This window comes from Sceloporus occidentalis, unplaced genomic scaffold (assembly GCF_023333645.1).
Source record: "Sceloporus occidentalis isolate IW3139 unplaced genomic scaffold, rSceOcc1.0.p SCAF_1, whole genome shotgun sequence".
NCBI classification, from domain to species: Eukaryota; Metazoa; Chordata; class Lepidosauria; order Squamata; family Phrynosomatidae; genus Sceloporus; species Sceloporus occidentalis.
In genome coordinates, this window is record NW_028316981.1 from 194,785,861 (window position 1) to 194,807,764 (window position 21,904).

Sequence of the window (21,904 nt, forward strand, 5' to 3'; positions counted from 1 at the left end):
CCCTTCCCTGGGTTCCCCTCTGCACTTACCTTGCTGCCGGGCTTGGAGGACTCGATCCAGGGCCAAGTCCCCTGGCTCCCCTGGCAGGCGGCGGCTCGGGCCAGGCTCCTCGGCGGCGGCAACAGCAGCAAGGACTTCAAGCCCTGGAAAAGAGGAAGGAAAGGCCCAACTTACCATGCTGGCATGGCAGAGGAGGTCACAAGTGTCGTGGGGGCTGCAGGCAGGCAACCCCCACCCCTCACCCTAGGGACCTACCTGCCGCCAGAGGAGCCTGCTCTGGCTGCGGAGGGGCCACAGCAGCTGGTCCCGGCTGTGGCCCACCCTCGGGGACATCCTCGTCCCCCGAGGATGGTGGAGAGGGCGATCTGGCACGGTGCCCTCCCTCCCTCCGCCTCCGCCTCGGCCGCACGCCTGCAGAAGGGAAGAGGAGGGATGGCATTGGCACCATGCAGGAAGGAGAGGAGGGCAAGGGAAGGGAAAGGTCAAGGAGAGGAGGACAGGGCATGGCAAGAGCTCTGACTTACCTGGAGGACGGCGATCTTCCGGTCTGGGCCGATCTCCCCTGATCCACAGGTCCTTCAGCCGCGAGAAGAATGGTGGCCGCCTGTCAACCGGGGGCTCCTCTCCGAAATCCTCAAGGGTTTCAAAGAACGCTGCCTTGAGAGTCTTAAACTTAACTCTGCATTGGTGCAGCGTTCTTTGAAACCCTTGGTTTCGGAGGGATCGAGAGGCCTCGAGAAAATGCCCCCGGTTGGGCTTGTTTGTGCTGGCCATCACCCTCCTCGCAGCTGCCTGTGGCATCAGGGAGTCCAGGAGGATCCCGACCTCCTCATCGGTCCAGTAGGCGATTCGGACCGGGACCCTCCTGCGTGGCTCTGCCATGTTGATCACCGTCCTGGGGTCTTTCACAGTTGCGCACGGGTATATATGGGCACCTGTGGCTCAGGGCCGTTAGGCCAAGGTGGTCCTAGGCCAATGATAGCTTTCAGAGGAGCAGTTTGAATCTCTCCCCCAATAGATGCCCTCTGGGTGCCCTATTGATACATTCAAATGGGCCATTAGGAAAGCTTGAATTTGAGGGGGATTGATACATTGTCAAAGGGGCAATTGGCAGTTGGAGCTGATGTATCTTTTTGACCCAGGAAAACAGGCGCCAGGAGACCTTTTGTGTGTGTGTGGTTGTGTGTGTCCCCCTCAGGCACGTGGCAAAACATGCCCACAGCACAGCTCAGGAATGATAGGCAGACTCAAACTGTGGATAATGGGATACATTTATTCATGTGCTTATGCTATTACAGAACAATGCACTCTGACATCACAGATGATGGCACAGGAGCCATCCTTCAGATTCTCCTTGTCAGAAAAAAATCTGCCAGGGCATTCCTCACTTCCTCCCCTGCTTTCTTCTTGGCATCCTCTTCATCCGCCGTGATTGCTCCCAGGGTGGGCAGCACAAAACGGCGCCTATATCGCATGCCCTCATCCAGGACCCTGCCCTTGGTCTCACAGATGTTGTGCAGAATGACGCATGATACCAGGATGGGCACCACGTTCTCCTCTGCCACCAGGAGTGGGGCAGTGAGACAGCGCCATCTCGCCTTCAATCTGCCAAACGATCTCTCCACGGCCCCCCTCACGCGATTCAACTTCTTGTTGAAGAGCTTCTGTTTGGGAGTGTGGGGGGTCTTGAAGGGTGTCATGAGCCACTTCCGAATGGGGTAGGCACAGTCAGCCAGTATCAGGGGCCCGATCTGCTGGCCTCTGATGTTGATGCTGGGGTTCCCTTGCACATAGATGCCAGCCTCCATGGCCTCGTAGATGAGAGAATTCCGTGCCACCCTGGCATCGTGGGCTGACCCATGCCATCCGAGCTCCACGTCCACGAACCTTCCTGTGTGGTCACATGTCCCTTGCAGGATGACAGAATAGGAGCCCCTTCTGTTGACATAGGCATTCCTCAGCCCCAATGGTGGTATGATCAGGCAGTGGCACCCGTCCATGAGGCCAACCACTTGTGGGAAGCCGCGGCGACCAAAGGCATCCATAATCTGTGGGGGAAAGAAAGGGAGAGAAAGAGAGGAATTGAGATGACAACTCTTTTAGACATGCGCAATTGCACCATAGCAAGAACAGCAAATGTACAGTGAGGGGGTGACACTTGACACAGAATATCACAGAGCTGCCAAAGATGAAAGGGAAGGTGGTCTGGCTGTCCCTACCTCACGTGCGTTCCCCAGGTACACGGTCCGTGACAGCAGCAGCTTCTCCATGGCCAGGGCAAACTCCACCACGATCTCCCCCACGGTGGAAACGCCAGTCCCAAACAGCGCCCCCGTCACAATGTAGCTGGACTTGTGTGCCAGTGAAAAGACACCAATGGCCACTCTCTTCTCCACCGGGATGGCTTTCCTCATCACTGTGTCTGCCTTCTCCAGTTCTGGGCGCAGGATGCCCACTAACCTGTGGAAGAGGGCACGGGGCATTCGGAAGAAATGCCTCCATTGCTCATCAGACCATATGGCTGTCACAAAGTTGTCCCACAAGTCTTGGGATGCAGGGACCGTCCAGCATCGGCGGAGGCGTGCCACTCTGGCCAGGGCCATGGCACCGCCAACAGTAGCCTGATGAAGTGCTATGGCAGCCACTGCCGTGCGCTGTTCTGTGTCATCATCATCATCACTACTGCTGTCATCCATGTCTACAGCTGTTATGGTGGTGGATGATGGGACCTCCATTGCAGCGGCAATGGAGGCGGAGGGGGCGGAGGGGGTAGAGGAGGCGGAGAAGACGGCGGTGGCAGCGGCGACAGCTGTGGCTGTGGATTGCAGCTTCAGGAAGACCACAGGGAACAAAGGAGAGGAGGCATCCATGATGCCAGTGGTGGCACTCGCAATGCGCAAGCGGGCAAGGATGCCAACATCAGCTGATCACCAGCTGGCAGGAGGCCACCTTTGTTCTTGGGCAGGGCGGGGAAAAAAGTTTAAAGGGGCCTGGCGCTTTAAATGTGCACATGCGCACTTCGCAGCCGGCAAAAGGGAAATTTGCCGGCTGCTGGCAGACTGCCGCAGCTGCGCACTTCTCATGCGGCAAAAGAAAAAAAAAAGCCGCGGCTTGGGCCGCCCGTGCGGAAGCTGCTTCTCTTTTTGCGGCGTCCTCCGAGGCGGCGGTATGGAAGCTCCGGGTCCGAAACGGACCCAGGTGAGGCGTCTTCACTGCCCCCCGTGTGGAAGCCCCAACACATGAAGCACGCCCCCGGGGCGGGCGGTCTGGAAGCTCCGCATTGAGCTAAATACACCTCCAAGACGTCTTCTCCTGCCCGTCTGTACCCCGCCATAGTCACTCCATCAAAGACACACTGCATTCGGTAGCAATGTTGTCATGGCTATAAAACCTGTGTAGGGTGGTAAGGATACTTGACATTAGTCAATGGAACAACTTGAAAAATACTGTGTTGATACTTGGCACCCCCAGAAAGGGCAGCAACATATACTACATTTTCCCTCCCATCATAATGCATAATGAATAATGTACTGGTTTTCAATAAATAAAGGAAAATAAAAGCAGCAACAGCAACCCAAACCAAAGTGTTCATTGATTTATTTTCTGCATCCCTGTACATGCTTTCAAGTAACTTGTCAACCTTTGGTGATCCCATGAATTTTGCAGGGTTTTCTTAGGCAAGGGGATACTCAGAGGTGGTTTTGCCTGTTCCTTCCTTTGAAATGTAGCCTGCAGCACATGGTCTTCTTTGGAAAATTGTCATCCAAGTACTAGGCAGGGCTGATTCTTCTTCACTTCTAAGATCAGACAGGATTAGCTGCCTTTCTTGTTGTTAACTGTCATCAAGTCAACTTCCACTTACGGTGACTCTATGAATGAGAGACCTCCATGTCACCCTATCATCAACAGCCCTGCTCAGGTCTTGTAGACTCAGAGCTGTGGCTTCCTTGATTTTATCTATCCAACTGTAATGTGGTCTTCCTCTTTTCTTACTGCCTTTTACCTTATCAAGATTTATTGTCTTTTCAATAGAGCAGCTGCAGGCCACCCCAAAGGGGTGGTCTGTATCCCGCCATAGTACAAAACATCTGTAGACCTTCAGGTTGAGGAAAGATGAGGAAAGAGTTTGAGATCACCTTTTCTGTGAGTACAGTGGCACTCATGGGGGAAAAAGGATTCTATTCACTATCCGTAAAATTGTCCAAAATGGCAATACCTTTTAAGCATATGGTGCTGTCATTCAGTTATCTAAGAGATAATTAGAAGTTGCATTTGGTATAATTATTAACCAAATGATGCTGCAAAAGTTACACTTGGCACTACAATATTTGGGCAAAGTACTTCCTTTTGGAAATTGTTTAAAGCCTTTCTTGACAAAACTTTGTGAACATATGCTATATTCTCTCAGGGGCCTATTTTATCTTTTCCTCCCATTGGTTGAGCATTTTAATTGGATTTGCATACTCAAGAGACAGGCTGTTAAATTTGGCAAGCATTTGCTTACTATTTTGGAAGACACTGATTTTGTGCATGTAGAGAAGGTGCTAGAAGAAACCCACAGGAACTTTGCTTCATTGCATTTCTCACCTATCATAACTTTACTAAAGCCAATGCTAATGGTTCTTAACATGTGAGGTAGGCCTCTACAGGGAAGCATGGATACTTGCCAAGGGAGGTTTAAACTTATTAAACTGCTCACATTGGCTCAAACTGAGAAAGCTACATTTCACTGAAAGCTACCAGTGTTGAGCTAGACTACTGAGTCTCTCTGTCAGTGAAGCAGAAGCATACATTGTTTGGTTGCTGTGCAAATACAGGGGAAAAAACCTGACTCAGGCAACTCAAAAAACCTCTTTGTACTAGAGCAATGGTATGCTATGGGAAGCCCAGGAAACAAACCAGAACATCAGTGGAAAGGACTGATCCTTTTATTCAGTTCAGTGTCAATGTAACAATGACAATTTATCAGTTTCATGCACCCATTTTGATTTCTTAGGATATGACACAGTAGATTCTAGTGTACATCCTTGCTATAGATATGGCTGTGTAGACCAGCAGCTACTGCAGAGATGAGTAACACAATGGGAGGGAGGTTGTGTGGAAGCATGATGGACTGTCTTGTAACAAAGTGTCTGCATAGGGGGCAGGAGGAGAGAATGGATAATGATGACAGATAAGAAGATGGTTGAAAGAATAAAAGTGAATGTGAGCACAGGTGCAGAGATTACAAGATGACCCCAGAGGAGTGGATTGCTGCTGCCCCTTTGAGTGCCGGATAAGGGCTGCAGCAACTGCATGCTGCAGCCCCAAACCAGTGATTTACTGGCTCCAAAAGAAGTGGTAGAAAACTGCTTCTTTTGGAACCAGCAAAAAGCTGCCCTTGCCACTGCAGTGGTGGCTTTTCCCCATTTCCTTAATGCAGTGTGTCTAAATACGGTGCTGAAGAAACTCTGTGTATCCACCTGCCATCTAATCAGCCTGGCGGTTTCCCAGAGGCTTGACCCTGGAGTTGGGTGTGTGGTGTGCAGTCATCATACCTCCACTCCTCCCTGATGCCGGCCCTTTTGGCAGGTCTGTACAGCCTTGAGATATGGGATGAATTTTCCAAAAGAGAAAAAGACCTAAAGAAGCCATAAAAAAGCAATTTTGCTCTGGAAATGCTAATATATAATGTGGCAAGATTGAGGAAGCTATTGGGTGAGTAATTAATTTTTTGGCGGTGTAGACAAGCTAAACAGTGGACTCACTATAGGTGTGATATCCCAGAAGAGGGGTGAAACCTGGTCAGGCCCTCCTCCTGCACCTCTCCCAACTTCGCTGTAGTGACAGAAGAGAGGGCCAAGCATGCCTCTCCTGGCTTTGCCATGGTGGTGGAGGCCTCCTCACAAGGAGAGCTATGCTGTCATCATAAAGGAAAGGGTTGAGCTACCATCACTTCCCCACCAGCAGCCCCCTGCACTGAGTGACATCAGGGGTGGGGATGCCACTGTAGTTAATGTTCAACCATTCAAGTATATTTTTGGGGGATAGAGATAATGAATACTATCATAAAGGGGTTTTAAAGGTTTTTTTTTTCAACCCAAAAAGGCAAAGGCAAACCTCCACTGCATAAAGTGTGCTAAGAGAACCCTATGATAGGGTTGCCATAAGTCTGAGTTGATATGAAGATGCAGAAAAAACATTTTAAAAAGTACCATGAATTTAACACCAAATCAGAATTGATATGTAATAAAATGTCTCCTTCAGAGCCAGTGTGGTGTAGTGGTTTTAGCACTGGACTATTATTCTGGAGAACAAGGTTCACATCCTTTCTTGGCCATGGAAGCCCATTGGGTGACAAATCACACTGTCTCAGCCTCAGAGGAGGGCAAAGGCACCTCCCCCAGAACAAATCTTGCCAAGGAAATTCAGAGATAGGTTCACCTTAGAGTCACCATGAATAAGAAATGACTCGAAGGCACACAACAAGAAGAAGGTGGAACCAAATGGTCAAGCATCAAGCACAAGGGCTAGAGTAGACACTATTAGGATCAGGTAGACTTCAATTCCTGTCCCTTTCCTCAGGATCCTTATCATGTTGGCAGTCATTATTTAGGTCTTTCTGATAGATCTGGGTCTTCCACCTTGCATACTTGTGGAAAACATACATACACACAGACACTAAAAGGATATAGGATTACTAAATAGCAAACAAATAGTGCCAGGGAAAAAAATAAACTGAATGTATCTATAACAAATAACTGTTAAAAAGTTTATAGTAAATCCACCAAAGATCATTCTTGTCTTTCTTATTAACACCAGACACAAAACTATGAAGGAATCTTATGAGACTTCCTGGACCACACACAGAGGAAAGTTATGTTGTCATTGAGCATCTGGCTAAAACCCAAGAAGCATGTGTATGTGTGTTAAATTATTAGGAATGTGCTGCATTAAATTATTTGTTCTTGCAAGGGAGAACAAATTATTTAAATAATTTTCCTTCCACAGCCAGAAATTTTCAAAAATCACACAGAAGAGAAAGAGTCTCTTTCCAGAGAGGTGGCAGGGGGAAATTCACTTCAGCTTACCCAGTGTGACATCAGGAGGGTGAGTGTGAACCAGCTGAGGATCCATAGGTTATAGTCTTCCACGGTCCTGTCCTTGCTCCTTTCTTTGCGCCAGCCTAACAACATGGGAAGGGTGAGGAAGAAGTATCTGTCTCTTAATAAGGTGGTATTGAGAAACACAACATGCTATGGTTGGCAACATGCCTACTCTGGCAGCATTCCCATTTGGGAATAATATACATTATTCATTTGCATTATACCCACTCTAGCCCTGAATGAATCTTTCCAGTGTGAACATACCAGCCTAGCAAACATGCTCTCCAAAATTTCTGAAATGAAGAATTCCAATTGACAGGAAGTCATTTTTATTTGGAAGGAAAGGTCATCTGCCATCATCTTTTCATTAGAACTGACACATATGGATTGATCTGAGTGCATGGACCACACTTTATGAATGCCTCTCTTATTGCTGCACCATTTTTATTGGAGGTACTGGGCCTATAACACTTTGCCTATTACCTTCACCTAGCCTTTCAAAACTGTGCAACAATTCATTTCTGACCTGTCAAGTTCCTTCTTCTGCACCAGGGCAGGTAGGAACTCTCTTTGTAGAGAGACACTGCAGATCTGTGCCATCAAACAGCAACATCAAAGAAATTGTCTCAATCCCCTGTGGCTACTCCAGGAGAAAATGCGTGTATCTGCAGCACATCGTATTATCCCTGCAGTCATTGATATAGCAAAAGTTAGGGAAAGACTAGCTGAGGATTCAGCCTTAGTTATTACATGTACTTTACTGAGTGCATCAGTCCTTATTAAAAAAAATAAATCCTTTGCACACACCATCTTATACTGAGCAGGATTTACCACAATGGGTACAAAATTTTATTTCTATGCATACATATGAGAAAGAGAGAGAAGGAGAAATATTTTTGTCTACAGTTCAATAATCAAATTCCATTCAGATGTCTGACAGATGAACCAGTGAGCACAACCACATAAACCAAGAGTTGGGATCATGGCTTCTTCAAGACACCGTAGGATTGCAGCTCACAGAATTCTTTATTATTGCTGGTGAGGCTGCTGAGAAATGCAGTCCAACAAGTTAAACCAATTTAAAACTAACAGAGATCTGAGAAAGGGTCGAGACTAAAGCACACAGAAGATATGTCAAGAGAGCATTATGACAGAGAAATGCCTGGCAGAAACTAGAGGTCCATGGAGAAGTTTCTTTATTATGGAGATCATGTACATCCACAGAAGATCTATATAGACTAAAGCAGTCCTTTCCTTATGCATTGTGTATTTTCTGCTTTTTCCAAATGCTCCCTCCCTCATTAATTTCTTTTCTCCTGCAGGTTTTTGCTTGTAGATTGTAGATCATTTTAGGACTTAAAAAGCATCATTTTCAAAAGAAGAGTTATCCTGGGAAACATCCAGATTGTAGATAATCCTAAGACTTTAAAAGCTTCAGTTTAGTGAGAGGAGTTAAGACACTTACAAATTCAGTAATACTCCCAGAAGCATGGAAATAGCAAATTAAGACTCCCACTTTCACTCATGTCCCATGTGAGCAATAAAGGTATTGTTCTGTCTTGCATACTTTATTTACTCACAAATATGTAAATTCTACCTATCTTACACCTTACGTAAAATAGATAACATTTAGGTTTTCCCCCCCACTTCGTACTTAAAATTAAGCATGTGGAGGGCTCTTCAAGATAAGGACTTCAGTGCTTGGGGAAAGGAGGCTTAATTGTTCTAATTTGCCAGTGTTTATTTCTAACAAACATGAACAATGGGCACTGACTAGAGTTAGGGGAGAAAAGTTCATTACTAACCTTAGTAGCTCTCCCAAATCCTAAGTGGCACATGAGGAGCTATATTCATAGGAGTCCAATGGAATCTGGTGGCTTTTATGTCAATTTCAGGGTTTAAATTGGACTTTAAAATAGCTATCCAAGGTGCTCAACTCTTCCTCAGTGGCATGCCAGAGGATCTTGTAACATCTTTGAGACTAAGAGCCTGAACAGACAGGCGATAAAAGCCCACTTCCAGGCATCACAGGCGCATGGTGTTTAGATACCTCATGTACGGATGATGGTTGGGAGTTGGCTTGAAGCTGCCCAGCTACGCCAATGTGGGTGGCTTCATGACACTCCATTTATACTTTGCATGCCACTGGAGTGTCTTAAAGCCGGCTTCAAGTTGTGGTGGGACAGTAAATGCCAGATTTTTGCTGGCCAGAAAAGGAGCAGATTTCATCTGCTCCTTTTTCAGCTGGCTTCGAAGTGGATTGGGGCTACGACGTCTGTTCACCACAGTTTCAATCCCTCTTCAGAAGGGGCAACTTCAAGCTTCCCCCCTCAACTGACAGAATCACATCTGAAAGAATTGTATCTGCTTGGACCAGCCAGACAGGGACACTAAAGTCATGGAATTAGAACAAGTGTTCTACAAGCTACAGTATCCATCATATGAAGTAAAAAACAAAACAAAACAAATAAGCAAAGTAAGATTTATGCCCAGGATTAATCAGTTACAGAACAGACTGAAGACAGAAAATGACCCCACTAGTGGTCACATAGAGCTCCCAGCTGAGATCACTTAGACATATCATCAATGAAGTGTAACCCATTCTACACAATAATGCTCCCCTCCCAAGGACTCTTGGTGGCAGGCCTTCATTCACCTACAAACAGCCTCCAAACCTCAAACAGTTACTGAACTACAGGAGGACACACAACACAGATGTGGACACTGGTACAAAGCCTTGTGACAGATCCAGATGCCATCTCTACCTGCACATCTATTCATTATCACAGGACCTAATGATATCATCCACAATATTAGGGGGACTTTCACATACTTGTCCTCCAATTTGATTTATGGCATACTGTGTCAGCAATGCCCTCTAGCACTGTACTTTCAGCAAACAGGCTGGTCTCTGCACTAGAGGAAAAATTGACATAGGAACTTATCACACGGGGAAAATCGGGATTTAAAATACATTTTCCTGGGACATTTGCACAATTGCGGCAAATATTTTCTCACACATCATGCTTAGAGAGAACTTATCCCAGGAAGAACCAGGAATGCTCCAGCAACAAATAATTCATGGGATTTCTCTGTGAATGATTTGTTGCTGGAGCAGTCCTGGTTCTTACTGGGATAAGTTCTCTCTAATCATGACATTGTGGGAAAATCTTTGCCATGATTGTGCAAATATCCTGGGAAAATGCCTTTTTAACCCCCCCGAGTTCCATCATGTGATAAAGTCCATAAATGAGACATTAGGAATATGTACAGATGCTTTTAAATATATTCTTATTGTATCACTATAGCAAAGGTTTTGCCCTATGTGTTTGTCTTTTTTAACTGATTACAAAAAGATACAGGTCCATTGTCCAAAACACACTGCAGAAATAATCCAATTTGAAACCACTTTAACTGTCTTGGCTTGGTGCTAAAGAATCCTGGGAATTATAATTTATTGTAGCACCAGAACTTTCTGACAGAGAAGGGTAAACATCTCAAAAAACTACAGTTCCCAGAATTTTTTAGCATTGAGCCACAGCAGTTAAAGTGGTCTCAAATTGGATTATTTCTGCAGTGTGTTTTGGACCCATGAAAACATCATTGAAAATTGTGACGGTGGCATCTGTTTGATTGCTACCCAACCTCAAAATAATGAGACCAGACACAAAGATGGGATAAAACAGGGCCATTTATTGACCTATTTATGAAATTCTTAATGGAACTGCAATTAATTCAAAGAATAACCAAGTGTGGGAGAAGCTACATCCGGTGTCTTTTCTCAGACCACCTCTGCAACTTATCTGGACAATAACACCTGAGCCCTCAACGACAACCCACAAGGTGGATTATTCACTGCCCGGCCCACATCAGGAAGTTTAACCAGAAAGCCCCAGTCACAATCTGCAAAGATTAAAGTTGGGGTTTATCTTTCAAGCCAAACCTAAGGGCAATTTCTTTCTGCCACCCCCCAGGTCGCAAGGCCTAAAGAGATGGTTCCAGAAACCCTTTCACCCAAATGGTGTCCAAGGTGCTCACCGAAATATAATCCAAATATTTATACCATAGTTAGTTGTTTTTAATGTTGTTTTAGTCAATTGTCTGGAATTTTATTATGTTTAATGTATAAAATTCTGATGTTAGTTATTTGATGGAGCATTTTATAATATCAATTTTTTATTGGTTTTACATATTAATCATGTGAATGGCCTTTGGCTTCAGCATTAATAAAATTGATTGATTGAATAGTTAATTACACCAGCCCAATTAGAATTCAAAGTTTTAAGCCAAATTAGGTATTATCCAGACTGCACCCAAGCCAATTTCCCATATGTTGCTGGAAAAAGTATGGAGTAGGTGAAAAACCCATGGAAAAGGGGGGAAATTCCTACCCGGCCCCTAGACGACCAAAAAAAGTCATATTATACCAGTGGCGAATGGGTAAGTCAATCTCTTTTCGGTAATGAGGCTAAGGGGGCGGTTGACAAAGCCTTGCCTCTTACCATGCCCCCAAAGCCTCATGCCATGACATCATGGCCATGGCGTGATTTAACTGTCATGGTCTCATCCTGGGGGAGGGCAGGAAACTCCAACTCCTCCATCATGGAAGGGGGGGATAGCCATTTTCAGGGGGGAAGCAGAGGAAAGTAAGAATTAATATACAGCCACACCTCCCTGGACTTTGCTTGACCTTGTACCTACTTTTCTTGCTCTTTATAGTCTTGCAGTGTTCTTTTCCTCTTTTCACTTCTTTCTTCACTTACCTGACTTCATGCTTTCACAAAGCCTCCCTCTCTTATTCTACAGTGCACCTCTCTCCATTCCTTTCCTCACCATGCACCGTCATCATGCTACGTTACATGCTGCCACCTGTACCTCCCACCCTTCCTTCTCCCCATTCCTCACCTCCCTCTCTTGCATCGCCCACCATGTTATGCTTCATGGCTCAGCTCACACTTTCCCCGTGCCTCCTTGTACTTGTACTTTAGCATTTAAAAATGTTTTAAAAAAACAGAAATTGAGTTCTGCTGTTCGCTCCTGAACCTATCTGTTTTTCTTTGACAAAGTTCTTAGAATTTCTTAAAAATGGATTTCCTTTGGATCAAAATTTGATGAGAAAGTTCAGGAGGGGGCGAGACAATGTGTTCAGCAGAGCACTAGCATAGATAATGTGGATTTTCCTTTTTGTGCTGAAGATGGCTTCTAATGTAAAGGTATCACAATATATGAAAGGGGGAACTCTCTGCCTGTAAAGAGATGGTGATATTTGATATTGAAGATTTATAGCTAAGCCTCAGCACCATCAAGGTGTTCTCGAAATGCATTGGATTTATCAGTCCTGCCATTTACTTTATCCTTCTCTGGACTTCTGGCCATGGCAATGCACTTTCCTGCTACTTCTCAGAATATATTTTGCATTGCAGATTTGACATTATCTGGAAGCATTCTTTAGATAGAGTTCAGTGAGATCTATGTTTATGTCTGAAGCCTCAAAGGTCTTGTCTTCTACAAACTCGAGGGATTTCAAGGTTTGTTTAGTGACTGTCAGTGCAAATAGAAATTCCCTGAAAGCAAAGCCATCCAAGAGATGTAAAAATAAATAAATAACATAACATAACTCCAGTTGATTTCCATCCAGACTGTCACCTTATTTTTTGAAACTGCTTTCAGATATTTTAAAGCAATGCCTGCTATTTTCAAAGACTGTGACCTGATTAAGGAAATATTAGTGAATGATATGATTTTTTTTAATTACACACAAGCAAATATCCACAACTAAAATTATATGTACAAATATTAGAAAAATGCACACAAACACTGTTTAGCCAATGGGGAAAATGCGTTTACATTGTGTACATTAAGAACAACCAATATATATATATGAATTACTCTGTAGGAAGACAAAATTCAAACAACTGATACAGAGCATGGATATACATGAATTACCATGTAGGAGGAGGGGGGATCCTTTCAGCTGATACACAGCTTGTATGAGAAGAAAATTCCAGTATGATTTTGAGATATGCAGTGAAAATTGAACTGCCAAAGCATATTAAATATATATTGACTTGGAATAAATGTGGATATATCCATTGGAGTGTATTCCCTAGGAAATGGCATTAGGATTAGGATTGCACTTTATCATTTCAGCTAGCAATGGATGATGCACTTGAAACAGCTTATCATGTTGCCTTCCGTGGATAACAAAATCTGTGGATGCTCAAGTCCGATTAAATATAATGATATAGCAAAATGGTGTCCCTTATAAAAATCGAAAATCAAGGTTTGATATTTGAAATTTATACTTTTTTGAAACATTTTCAAACTGTGGATGCGTGAATCAGTGTATAAAATATCCGAGTATAAGAATGTACTGTGTTGAGAAACTATCAACTGCTATGATATTTTTCACACTTTGGGACTCATTTACAAAGCTTTATGCCAAATTTTAGTTTGGTGCAAAACCCACACCATCACCGCGTTTTATGGAGAAAATTGTATTTTGCACAAAATACACTGTTTTGTGGACCAAATCTTGGGATTGTTCCACATTTTAAAAAAAGTGTTCTTTCTCCCCACTGAACAAACCTTAGGTGTTTTCTGCAAAACCAGGAAATTTGGGACAAAAGGAAGGATTTTAATGCAAATGAGTTAACTAATATATTTCAGTTTCCTTTACCATTTCCATTATTTTATTGTGTATAGGTGTGCTAAAAGGACATTGAAAGAATCTAGCAGATGAAAACATAAATGGAGGAACTAAAGGGATGTAGTATGGAACCTGGAAGATTAGGTATTGGAGGTGAATGGAAAATACCAAGTATTAGACAGTGCTATGAGGCATCAGCAATAAGTTACTCTGTCAGGTTATGTATGCACTCCTCCTTTCTTCTAAACATCCTTGAGCTGTAGGAGCTTTCAGGACATCTGCTCTAGTTTCATCTGTTTGTGAAGAGAGCACTCTGGCAATATAGCACAATTTTGCTCTACCTGTTTGCAAAGTGTGCACAGGGATGGCCAATAAGCAGGTAAGAGAGACTTTTAAGGGCTATCATTCCCCAGAAAGCAAAACAGTGTACCTTGGGAATCTGGAACTCCGCAGGACTCCTCCATCCAGACACATTTAGAGCTTAGTCTCTTGACGCTTTGGATGTCTCCCTCACAAGCTGTTTTCCTAGCCGTATATCACGTTTTAGCTATCAGTCCTCCATATTAATGAAAGATACATCTTCTAGTACTCATAAACCAGAAGACATCTTGCTTTAAAACAGCATTTCCCAATAGCACAAATAAATGAGTTTATTTTCGTTCCAACAACATTCTGATAGTAGTGTTCATAACAACTGTTGACTTTGCTCAATGTTGAATTTACCTATATTTTGGGAGAAAAGGGAGAGCAGATTGGACACCAATGCTTCCTCACATTGATGGGAAACAGAAAATACCTGTGCATGTGATAACCTTGGAGATTATGGACTGGTAAATGCTATCAACATGATTTTCAATTTGAAGTCGAAGGCTGTCATGGCCAGCATCCATGTTTTTTTGTGGGTTTTTTGGGCTATGTGGCCATGTTCTAGAATATTTTCTTCCTGACGTTTCACCAGCATCATGATTTTCATTTCCATTCCTAGTCACACCTTGATAGGGCCTTTGTTGCTCTAGCAACAAAGCAATTGATGTAACAAAATAACACTATTAATAAAAATGCAAAGGTGTGGTTCTGTGTTTTAAAAGTACTGGTTAAAGGTAGCAATTCAGCTACCATGTGTGGTGGAGTTCTCAAGTGTGAATGAGATTTATCATCCTTTAAAAATAGAAAAAAGAAAATCTGGCAACCTACTTGGGGATGCTTTAGAAAATGAAGAAAGTCCAACATAACTTCAGCCCCTGGGCACAATCTGAATAGAGATGCATTTTATGTGTGTGTGTGTGTTTTTTTTTATATAGACCAAATATATTAGCCTATAAAATACATACATATTGCATGGCAGCTGTCAAATAGCAACCTCTTCAAGAAACATTCCCTTAAAATTTGTCTCCATATTAGCAGGCAAAATTTTTTTAGACTTGGAACTCAGCCATTTAAGATACTGGTTTGGCTTTTCCAAAGACCCAGATGTTTGCTGTTTTATACTCATTTCACAGGCAATTCTGTACAGTTACAGATAATTGGGAAGATTATAAACAACCCAGCCATACTTTTTAGTTATGATAATGGCAAAACTTTCTGTTTTGTGTCAAGATGGGACCATGGTGTTCATTAATTTGCTGGATTGCAAAGAACACAAACTGCAACAGAATTCAAATAAAGATGCATTAACTAATATCCTAACAGAGGGGATATACGAAAGACATATTTTCACTACATCTTGAGCTGGTTTAATAGCAATGTGTTCTGCTTCTCCAAAGACTTTGTGCGTTCTAGTTGTATGAGGGGAGGAACAGATAAAGAACTAGAACATGGATGTAACTATATAAAATAGTTGTCATCAACAATCTTCTCAATAACAAAGGTATAACTGCATTACATTATGATTGTTAATCAACACTGTCTAATATCAGTCTTTTTGCAACGTGAATATAACTTTTAAAATTAATTATGGTGACAGGTATGTGGCTTCCCAAAATGCTGGAGAATGGATGTTCCATGGTTCAGGTGCTGTTTCATGCTTGGCCTAGTATGGATGCCTCATCTCTATTGTAGGTGGATTGTTTTAAAACAAGTTTTTTAATTAAAGGGAAATAATTAGGTACAAAGTAAAGCATATATGAAATGAAATAGAAAATGTACAGCAATAACAGAAACTGGTATGATTCCACAGGGGACACAATATGGTTGAGAGGAGTGTACTTTGTAGCATAGGCCAATGGCTTGTAGCTTTTGGATTTTAACTTTGCCCCCAAGGTTACAATGCTACACCCTTTTCAGAAATGGGAAGTAAATACTTATTTTTTTTTAAAAAAAATGTACACAAATTCTCAACACTTTCAACAGGATATATTTTTTAAAAGATTCTTCGTTGGTGATATAGCTTTCATTCAAACTCACCTGCTTAGTTTAAGGAGTAGGCAGAAATATCAGCCTCTTGATTCCACTTTTATTATCCTTTGGGGGCTATTAATGTTCATTTTTAAATGCATGCCACAGCCCCAATGAAGCAGAATAGACATGGTCTGGGTTTAAAATGAAAGATGCTTTCCTTTCATGGCTGAGTCAGGATAGTTCACTGTTCAAGGCATAGGAGGAAATGCTACCCACATTCATTTATGACAAAGTATATAATACCTACATATAGGTTATTTTGGCACAAGTTCTAGAACCCTCACCCCCATCTCTAGTACTAAAAATACAATAATGACAATGTACATCAAAATAATGATATATGAAAGTGGGTTTCCTGCCCAATCATGACACCCCAAATCTGCTGCCTGAGGTGTTTGCGGCCCAGTACAGACCGGCGCCATAGCGCTTCATGAAGACGTGCTAGGGTTGCCTCGGGGTGTCTCTTACAGACACCCCGCGTCCCTAGCACATCTTCTGTACGTCAAAATGGCGGCACCCTGTACAGATGGGCGCTGCCATTTTGACATGACGGATGCATAGTATCCGCATGTCGCAGCACCATAATGACATTGCGAGTGCTCCATCGGCTTTTCACGGGTTCTTTTTGCTCTGTGAGGAAGTCGCGCGGGTTATCCGCTGTGGCTTCCTCGTGGAGCAAACCAGGGCACCGGCAGACCGCCCTTTTTGGACAGTCTGTACCAGTCATTCCTTACTTTAAGCAGCAATATGGTTGGCCTTTGCTTCTCCCTATGGAACAATAACAACACATATGCCATATCTGCCAGATCAGAGATGACAGTGCAGTACCCATTTAATATATCACTGCTGGGATCTACATGAGTTATGAATACAGAAGATTATTTCATAAACGAGGATTCTAGAAGCCATACCAAGTCTTCCTAGAAGGCCTTTTGCCAAGAAAAGCTAAATGGCAAGGAAACAGTGTTCTGATATTTTTGGTATTAATGCAGATACTCAAATCCTAAAAGAAATCAGGGCAGATGCAATTTTCACTCTGTATTTTTATTTTTAAAATTCTGCCATGGAAAGCTTGACTGTAGGCAAGATATAAGAGGGAAAATAGTCTATTACTGTAAACAAAGAGTTTTCCATATAAGATATGCGCTCCGGACCCTCCTCTCATAGTTCTAAGAAGAAAGTAAGTAATCCAAAATGCCAATATGTGTACACAGCATTCCAGCTGCTTTGAGACTCGTCTCCCCCCAGCTCATTTAGAAAAGTGTTCCTGGCAGAGATCCTCTGCATTTTGGCACTTATAGATATTCCCTTAGAAGTGGATACAAGATGTGCCTGAGAGGCTCTAATGGTTTACAACAATGTAAGCTCATTGTCCATGAGAGAGTAAATCCTGACAAGAATCTGGATTGAGGGGGAAACCACACCCTTTCGCCATTGAAAAGAACAGTGCAAATCCGCCTCCCATTAGAAAATCAATGGCAGTTTTATCATAAGACTTTAATGGAGATGGATAGCATCCAATATTTTCTTTCATGTTGCAGACACATTTTTCCAAGTTTCCAAAGGAAACCAAAATGGTACATGCAAGATACTGACTACACATCATCTTTATTTCTTCATTTTATTTTACAGATAGGTTCACATACACATAATGACATCAATACATTCTCAGTGGGATGTGTGTTTATAGATTCTTTCTGTGCTTGAGACTGGTACCAGGAATCCTTGTGCAAATTTATATTGAGTAAACTTATTATTTCTTTCCTTCCATTTCTCATATATCCAATTAAAATCATTCAGACAGAGGAAAGGATGAAGGTTAATATGCAAGCTGAATACAGTAGCATTTTTGGAAATTGCCCTTGGCACATCTTAATGAGACTGTGGAGTTGGGGTCTCCACAGGTATGCAACCTTGCATGCTGATGGTGATGTAAAGAGCCAATTCTATGGCAGGGCTGGCCTAAGATATTTTGTTCTCTGAGGTGGATGAACAAATCAAAGGCCGTTATCAGACAAGGGAAATTGGAAGTATAAGCCAATGGCAATCTGAACACAATCATCAGGTTTAACATTATTGCGTGATAGACTACCACACGCAATTTCTGGCAATGGCAAGCTATTTTCGGGCAATGGGTAGTCAGTCCGAATGCAATCATGGGGTTTCACGTTATTGCATGAGAGATTATCACACATAATTTCAGGCAATGGCAAGCTATTTTCGGGCAATGGGAATTCAGTTCAAACGCAATTGGAATTCACGTAAATTCGCTGAACTAACGAATTCATGTGAATGCCTTCTGGCCCCACTTTCTTTTCATTTGAAACTAAGAGAAATTCCTCCCGTGTGATAAACTCCAAAGTGAATAGTCAGAATTGAATGAAGACAAGCTTATATCCGAACAAAGCTGAGCATGGGAAGCCACACAGAATTATCACAAATGTGTTTTCTTGTAATAAATTATTAGTTGTGGTTATTTTATTTAGTGGATCCTCACAATTTGAGGTCCTAGGTTGTATATTGTGTCTAAATCTGGGTTCATTTCTCACCACACTATTATTGCATCCTGATTCCATTTTAACTGCCTTGGCTCCAACCTATGGAATCCTAGAATTTGTAGTTTGGGGAGGCACTAGATGAGCAATCTGACTGATAATTCTAAATACCTCTTGGCTAAAAATCCAAGGATTCCATAGGACAGGGGTAGGCAACCTTTTTGAGCTAGGGGCCAGGTTGCTGTCCCTCAGACAACTGGGGGGGCCGAAGCCGGGGGGTGGAGCTTCCACCCTCCGGGGGCGGAGCCACACACTGGGGGCGGAGCTTCCACCAAAGCATCATCATCATCATCATCACCACCACCACTATCATTGTTACAGCAGACCTTTGTTACAGCACTTTGGAAAGTCACACTGTCTCACCTTCATAAATAATAAAAATAATGAACTAAAATAAAAAGCAATAATAAAAATAATGAAATAAAATAAAAAGCAATAATAAAAATAATGAAATACAATAAAAAGCAATGATAAAAATAATGAAATTAAAAAACAAAAATAAGTGTTATATATTTTTAAAATTAATGAAAAAAATCCAAGGCAGACCTGAAAAGACTCACCTTTCCACCTCCTCCTCCTCTTTCTCATCCTCCTCCTCCTCTTCCTCTTTCTCCTCCACCTCCTCCTCCTCCTCTTTCTCATTCTCCTCCTCCTCCTCTTTCTCCTCCACCTGCTCCTCCTCCTCTTTCTCCTCCTCCTCCTCCTCCTCCTCTTTCTCATTGAGAGGGGATTTTGCACATAGAACACAGGGCAAGTAATAATAATAATAATAATAATAATAAAGTTACAAGCATGGAAATTACTAAAATGCAGTTCAAAATAAACTGCAGAAAGCATGCACACTGTTTCAACCCAGAAAAGCCACAAGGTGATGAGAGGGCATTTTGCACAAAGAACACCCAGGGCAAGTAGTAGTAATAATAATAATAAAGTTACAAGCATGGAAATTACTAAAATGCAATTCAAAATAAAAGACACCAAGCATGCACACTGTTTCAACCCAGAAAAGCCACAAGGTGCTGAGAGGGCATTTTGCACAAAGAACACCCAGGGCAAGTAGTAGTAGTAGTAGTAGTAGTAATAATAACAATGTTACAAGCATGGAAATTACTAAAATGCAATTCAAAATAAAAGGTAGCAAGCATGCACACTGTTTCAACCCAGAAAAGCCACAAGGTGCTGAGAGGGGATTTTGCTTCAGGGCCTCCCCCAATGAACCAACCTCTTGCCTCGCTGCGGCCCTGGCTCCCTTTCTCCCTCGCTCTGCACACCTTCTGCCTCCTCCTCCTTTCCCTGCTCTTAGGAAGGAGGAGGAGGGCGGAGGGCGAGGTGGAGCCTGCTGCAGGCCCACTGCAGCCCCTGGAGCCCTGTTGGAGTGCTCCAGGGGCTGCACCGGGCCTCCTAGAGGGGCACAGCCATTTTGTTTTTCAAAATGGCGACGAAGTCTCACGTGACCTTTGCCATCCTGAGGTCACACAAGACTTCAGCGGCCATTTTGGAAAACAAAACGGCGCCCAGAGCGGCGGAAAAATTGGGGTGATCGGCAGCAGGACTGCGCAGGGGCCGGTGGGAAGGCCTCGGCAGGCCGGATCTGGCCCGCGGGCCGTAGGTTGCCTACCCCTGCCATAGAATATTTCAATGACAACTGAAGTAGAATGTGGTCCCCCAAATATGTAGTGTGTAGTGTGCAAGGGCCTCTTGTACCGTGCCTAGTACCCAAAGAAATCCAAGTATGTCAGAGGAGACAGAATATCCCACAAATACCTCCTCCAATGCCTAGCAGAAAAACAAAGGGAATAGCAAAGAGAGCAACTAAGGCCCTGTACAGACAGGCCCTTTGCGGCGCGCCCATGACGTGCTAGGGTTGCCTCGGGGCGGCGCGTGCACATGCCCCACAACCTTAGCATGTGATGAGAGCGTCGTAGCTGCGCAGCACCACCCACACGGGGCGCACAGCTATGATGTTGCAGCTGCACAGCGTCCAAACAGCACTGCGCATCTGCGATGCTATCAGGATGTCTTTGTAAGTTTGCAGTGGCGCAACTGCGCTGCAAAAACGAGCCACTTTTTAATGCTCCTTTGTTGCCACGCAGCAGCATCACACAGTTTGGTTGCTGTGGTGCTGCTGAGGAGCAAAGAGAGGTGCCTCCCCGGTGCCTCTTTCTGGCAGTCTGTACCCCACCTAATATTTTTTTTGCCCTTTTATGGTACTCCAGATTTGCTGCTATTGTATCCACATTATTCTATGAAAATATAGGGTCAGGCTTTTCTAACTACAGGATCCCATAGCATACTAATTTCTCCATAACTATGACAACAAATGATAACCTGAATGTGTGAATGTGCTCTTACAGATACTACACATAGACAGAACATGAAGCACAAGTGAAGCAGGATGAATATTTACTAAAGTAACTGTAATGTGGGTGTAATAGCTGTCCATTTTCTATCTATATTTTATCAGTTTTTTAAAATCATTTAACAATTTGACAATTTGGCACACCACTTTTTCTCATGAAAAAATTACAGAACAAATACCAGAACAAAGGTAGGACCAACATAAAACATGTGGACATAGCCAAAGCAATATTTTTCTACCCTCAACAAGTTTACTGTGTTATAGGCACTGTATTCAGTTTCTACTAGTTTCTAAGCTAAATCAGACTTACAGTAAAGATGTAATCTCTGCTGAAAATAATAATGATGCATCTAGTAGCCATTTTTGTGGGGTTGAGAAAATCACCCCTTGATCTTTTTCTCTTTCTTTATAGGATCATTCCTGGTCCATATCAGTAGCTGGGGTGGTGCAGACAAGGGAAACAATGAACATCACAATTTGACAATATTAGATAAGTTCTTTTAGATAAGAATTCAGCCAAAAAAAAAAGGATTACATATGTTCAATGCTATTATTATCACCCCTCCTTTTTTACACACATAAAGAATGTCACCCTGACCTCTAAAGGTTCCGTAGAAACTCCAAAAATACCACCACTAATGCTATCAAACATATTCCCTCTGGAAGTAAGTAATGCACATTAATGTCATTCTTTTGTATATATAACAGATGGTGTGGATCGGTCCAATTATATACCTGGGGAAAAGAAAACCTAGCAATAAGTGTCTTTATAAACATTTTTGATGTGTTTTGCTGTACTCCAAGCTTAAATCTTGCTTCTTGTTTTTTTTAAAAAAGATCTCTGTTTTCTTGCCACTTC

General features: G+C 43.0%; 1 protein-coding gene across 1 annotated transcript; it reads right to left on the bottom strand.

Annotated features, from left to right (window-relative positions):
* Positions 1-673: 673 nt before the first annotated feature.
* On the bottom strand, positions 674-2,603 carry LOC149323174 (uncharacterized). The gene is made up of 3 exons (XM_089537297.1): positions 2,220-2,603; positions 1,993-2,048; positions 674-707 (listed from the first exon to the last, which is right to left on the bottom strand). Exons 1-3 carry the CDS (start codon positions 2,601-2,603, stop codon positions 674-676), a joined length of 474 nt encoding a protein of 157 aa, XP_089393423.1.
* Positions 2,604-21,904: the final 19,301 nt, after the last annotated feature.

What these genes read in the sequence shown, in the direction of transcription:
- LOC149323174 (XM_089537297.1), bottom strand. Translation starts at nt 2,603, where the DNA reads ATGGCCCTGGCCAGAGTGGCACGCCTCCGCCGATGCTGGACGGTCCCT. An exon ending in ACCTGGGGAACGCACGTGAG is followed by an intron (nt 2,049 to 2,219) that starts GTAGGGACAGCC and finishes TTTCCCCCACAG; the next exon opens with ATTATGGATGCCTTTGGTCG. An exon ending in GTGGTTGGCCTCATGGACGG is followed by an intron (nt 708 to 1,992) that starts GTGCCACTGCCT and finishes TCCGAAACCAAG; the next exon opens with GGTTTCAAAGAACGCTGCAC.